The 4,696-nt window shown below is 55.5% G+C and overlaps 1 protein-coding gene across 1 annotated transcript; it reads left to right on the forward strand.

Moving 5' to 3' along the window:
- Positions 1–2,071: 2,071 nt before the first annotated feature.
- RHOB (ras homolog family member B) lies at positions 2,072–4,478 on the forward strand. The gene has a single exon (XM_054629350.2). The coding sequence runs from the start codon at positions 2,403–2,405 to the stop codon at positions 2,991–2,993; it is 591 nt and encodes a 196-aa protein (XP_054485325.1). The 5' UTR covers positions 2,072–2,402; the 3' UTR covers positions 2,994–4,478.
- Positions 4,479–4,696: the final 218 nt, after the last annotated feature.

Raw genomic sequence — 4,696 nt, forward strand, 5'->3', positions numbered from 1 at the left:
TTCCTTTTTTTATCTAACAAAACGTTTTGCTCCTGAAAAGACAAAACGAAACACCCAGGCGTGATTCAAAAGTCAAATACAAGCGGAATCAGAAGTAAATTTAAGCAGCACCTCTCAAGCCAGATGAAGCAGTCGCAGCTTCTCCTGCTGCTGCCGCAGAGGAGGATTTTTGCAGTGGTGGATTTTTGCAGCTGTGGGTTTTTCCAGCTGTGGATTTTTGCAGTGGTGGATTTTTGCAGCTGTGGGGTTTTCCAGCCATGAGTTATTCCAGCTGTGGATTATTCCAGCTGTGGGTTATTCCAGCTGTGGGTTATTCCAGCTGCGGATTATTCCAGCTGTGGGTTATTCCAGCTGTGGGTTATTCCAGCTGCGGGGCCGCACGGAGCAGGCGCAGGGCGGAGCAGGGCGCAGCGCGGCCGCGAGAGGGCGCTGTGGCCCCGCGGTGAGCGCGGTCGGCGCGGCCGAGGGCGGCGCGGGAGCGGCGGGTCCGTGGGGCGTCCATGGAACGGGGGGAATGCACGGCAAATTCCCTCTGTCCGCCTCCCCGAGCGGCACCAACCTGCTTGGCACTGGGGGGAAGATAGCTACAAGCTGCCAGTGTACCACTGCCAGAGGACACGGCAGCATGGGGATGATTTCCACACAGTTTTGTGAAGAATTGAAGCCTGTGAGCAGTGACAGGATTTAAAGGGATGATGCACGCCAGAAATTTGGCCCGCTCGAAGGCCACAGGGGCAGAAGAACATCCATGTCTATGTCTACACTTTATTGCTGGATTCTTTAAAAAGTCAGTTTGAATTTGTCATGTTCACATAAAATATGCTGTGCAAACCCCTGTAAGATCAAGGTACAAATTCATCCGTCAGCATCTGGGGACGTGCTCTTTTGACTGGGAGTAACAGATATTACAAAAATCTAACAGAAAATGAATTTTATTTCAATGTCTAGGATTAAATGAACATTTTGCCCTATTGACACACGTCCCTCTGTAACAGTCTGCTGCAAGTAACTTGTCAGGCAATTTGATGTACTCAGTGATGCATTCACTCTCCAATTGGGTATTTCAAAATACAATTTTACAACAGTATTGTACAAACCACTCGTTTTTGTTCTATTCACTAAAGCCAGTGCTGGCTAGGAAAACGAGACACTTTGAATCCAGCCCTGAGAGGCACTAGCCGCAGGACATGGCTCGTGGGAAAGCTCGCAGGGAAGAAGTTTGGGACACCCGGCTGAGCAGCGACAGCTGCACCAGGGACCGAGCGCGTCGCTGCCCGCAGTGTCCGTGTGTCCCCCGGCACTGCGGCCGGCCCGGCCCGGCCCGGCCCGCCCCAGCCCAGCCCAGCCCAGCTCAGCTCAGCCCTGCCAGCTCAGCCCTGCCAGCTCCTCCCGTGGAGGGACTCGACCCTGCCCTCCCAGTAACCCCGCACGGCAGCGCTTTGCGCCCCTTTATTTTCCGCGTTCATTTTATCATTGCTGTGACTTCCGATATCCCTGTAAACCGAGACCCATGACCAGTTCATTTCAAGCCTGAACTGAAGCCTGCTTCTCCCGGTTTACAATTACTCCGCTCCCTTTTGGCCAAGAGCTGGCGAGAGGTGAACATGATGATTTTTTTAAGGAAGGGAGTCGAGAGCTTTTCCAGTAGCACCCAGCGGACGCTTTCATTTCATTTTATTCAACCGCCTGCAATACTCTCTGTTCACTTTGCCCGGGCTTTAAAAGCAGCACCAGGGACGCAGCGGCGCCTCCCGTTCCTCTCTGGTGCCCGCCCAGCCTCTTCACACCGGCCATCCCGAGCGGCGAGACTGCGGCGGGGACCGGTCCTGCCCTGTCCTGGCGCCGAGCCGGGATCCCCCGGGGCCGGAGGGCTCAGACCGGGGGCAGGGAGCTCCCGGCCGCCCCCGCCGCGACCCTGGGCCCGCCGCCCCGGCCCGGCCGCTGCCCCGCCCGCCTCGGCCCCGCCTCCCGCCCCCGGCCACCCGCCAATCGCAGCGCTCTCCGCCGGGGATGACCTCACTCCTTGCCTTCCCATTGGCCAGCTATATTAAGAAAGTCGCGAGCGCCTTTAAATAGCGGCGCCGGGCCGCAGCTTGCGGCAGTGGGTGTGCGGAGCTGGTGTTGTGTGCGTTTTTGTCGTGAGGCGAGAACCGGCGGCACCACTTCCACCGCAGGGCTCTGGGGCCAGCGACGCTGCCCTGTGGCCGTAGCGCTCCCGCGAGGCAGGGGACGGCGGCGCGGTGCCGGTGAGCAAAGAGAGCAGGGTGCGCCCGCCTGCCTGCGCGGGCCGGCTCGCCACGGTGCCCTGTGAGAAGCGAGAGGGAGCGGGAGGCGGCGGCCGCGGGGAGGAGGGCGCTGCCATCGTCCTGCTGCACGGCAAGGCCAGCTTGGCGAGCCTGGCCATGGCTGCCATCCGCAAGAAACTGGTGGTGGTGGGGGACGGTGCCTGTGGCAAGACTTGCCTCCTCATCGTCTTCAGCAAGGACGAGTTCCCCGAGGTCTACGTGCCCACCGTCTTCGAGAACTACGTGGCGGACATCGAGGTGGACGGCAAGCAGGTGGAGCTGGCCCTGTGGGACACGGCCGGCCAGGAGGACTACGACCGCCTGCGTCCCCTTTCCTACCCGGACACCGATGTCATCCTCATGTGCTTCTCTGTGGACAGCCCGGACTCGCTGGAGAACATCCCGGAGAAGTGGGTGCCCGAAGTCAAGCACTTCTGCCCCAACGTCCCCATCATCCTGGTGGCCAACAAGAAGGACCTGCGGAACGACGAGCACGTTCGGAACGAGCTGGCCCGCATGAAGCAGGAGCCGGTGCGCACCGAGGACGGCCGGGCCATGGCCATTCGCATCCAGGCCTACGACTACCTGGAGTGCTCGGCCAAGACCAAGGAGGGTGTCCGGGAGGTCTTCGAGACTGCCACCCGGGCAGCCCTGCAGAAGCGCTACGGCACCCAGAACGGCTGCATCAACTGCTGCAAAGTGCTATAGGGCGTGTCTGGAGCGCGGCGCTGGGCACAGCGCCTGGGTCACCTGTTGGCAGGTGGAGAGGAGCTGGGTTGTACACGCACACGGCATCTGCCCGTCCCCTCCGCTAGGGACTGGCTGTGCATGGGGTGGGGGCTGAGGGAGGGAGCACGCTCCTTGAGCCTTGGCCAAAAAGGGTTGTGCTTGCTCAGCCGTGGGGACGGAGGGAGGGGGGGATTGCATGCCCTGAGTCTTGGGAAAAAAGTGGGGAGAAGCTTTCTCCTACCACTGACCCCTGCGAGTTAGTCGTGGACTCAACAACAAAAAGCTGCTGAGACTGGACTGAGCGATCGTTGCACCCGGTTCTGCCCCTTTGCCAACACCTGCTGCTCCCTGCTCCCGGGCAGCCTCCTCTCTTTTGCAAGAGGAGGGCGGCGGAGCGGAGATGCTCGAAGGGACTTCTGCCTCCTGCCTGCATGTGCCTCCACCCAGGCGAGCTGGGGAAAGGGGCTGCCTCTCCCGGGCTGCCTGCGGCATCCTTGCTTCTCCCTCACATGTTTCAGCCTGAGCCTGACCTGCTGTGGAAATTAGTGCCCTGAAGACCGAGACTGGGAGGGGAGGGGAGGGTCATCCCAAGCGAAGCCTGTATATATGTTACCTTTTTTTGTCTTGTGCAAACTGGGGTAGTGCAGGGGGTGCTTACTTAAAGTGAGGTGGGGAGGGGGTGCCCAGGTGGGACTTGTGTTGTGCAAAGGAACTTGCCCTGAGTGACTGATGCCTGCTGATAACAGGAGCCATGAACTGACTCCAGCTGCAGAAGCCACCAGGCCAGAAAGTAAAGCTGAACTGTCCTGCTTGCTGGATATCCACCTCCTGACAGATGAGGCAGGGTGAGCAAGGGGATGATATTGCCATATTATGATTTTGGTGCCTGCTCCTTACTTTTAATGTTGTCTCCTGCAAGTGTGTTGATTTGGATTTATTTAAAAGTTTATTTTCAAAAGATGTTACTTTGCACAACTCGGTGGATTTTTTTATGTTTAAATTAAACACTCAATGCACTCATCATCTGCATACAACACTGTAGCATTGGAAGCATTCTTACTCAGTAACCTCATCTGGGTCTTGTTTAAAACTGATTTCAATACAAGACAAAATAAAACCACTGTATATTTTTGCCTTGGAAAAAAAATGTGTGAAAGCACTGTTACTTATGCAGTGAGTACATCAGACTTTAGTACTAAAGAGCAGTTTAAAGAATCAAGGTTTATTTAAAACTTATTTTCACAAGGTGGTCAACCTGGGTGAAAATAATTTTCTGTTTCTCTGGTTCAGAGAACAAATGTATCCATTTATGTTTGTTTACTTTTCTCCCTCTTCCCTCAACAGTGGTACTGAGACTGTTTTTAATAAACTGACATGGCAAAAACTGAGATGTATATGATGTTTACATAAAACTATAGTGTATGCAGTTTTTTATGTAAAGTATTAAAAGATTCTATGCTGACACTTGTGAGAGCAGTGTTGTGATTCATGGAGATGGTCCTCTGGTTGCAGCAGTACCCCTGGATAGAGTTGAACTAGACCAGAGTTTGCTTCTTGCCTACACATTCGTTTATTTGGCTTTTTTCCACTGGCTGAAATACCTGTCTGGCAGCTTTTAGAGGATGGTGGTTTTAGTTCCCTTTGGGGGAGCTGCTTCCTTAGTGTTTTTTTTTCCTGTGTGT

The sequence above is a fragment of the Agelaius phoeniceus genome, chromosome 3 (genome assembly GCF_051311805.1).
Source record: "Agelaius phoeniceus isolate bAgePho1 chromosome 3, bAgePho1.hap1, whole genome shotgun sequence".
NCBI lineage: Eukaryota > Metazoa > Chordata > Aves > Passeriformes > Icteridae > Agelaius > Agelaius phoeniceus.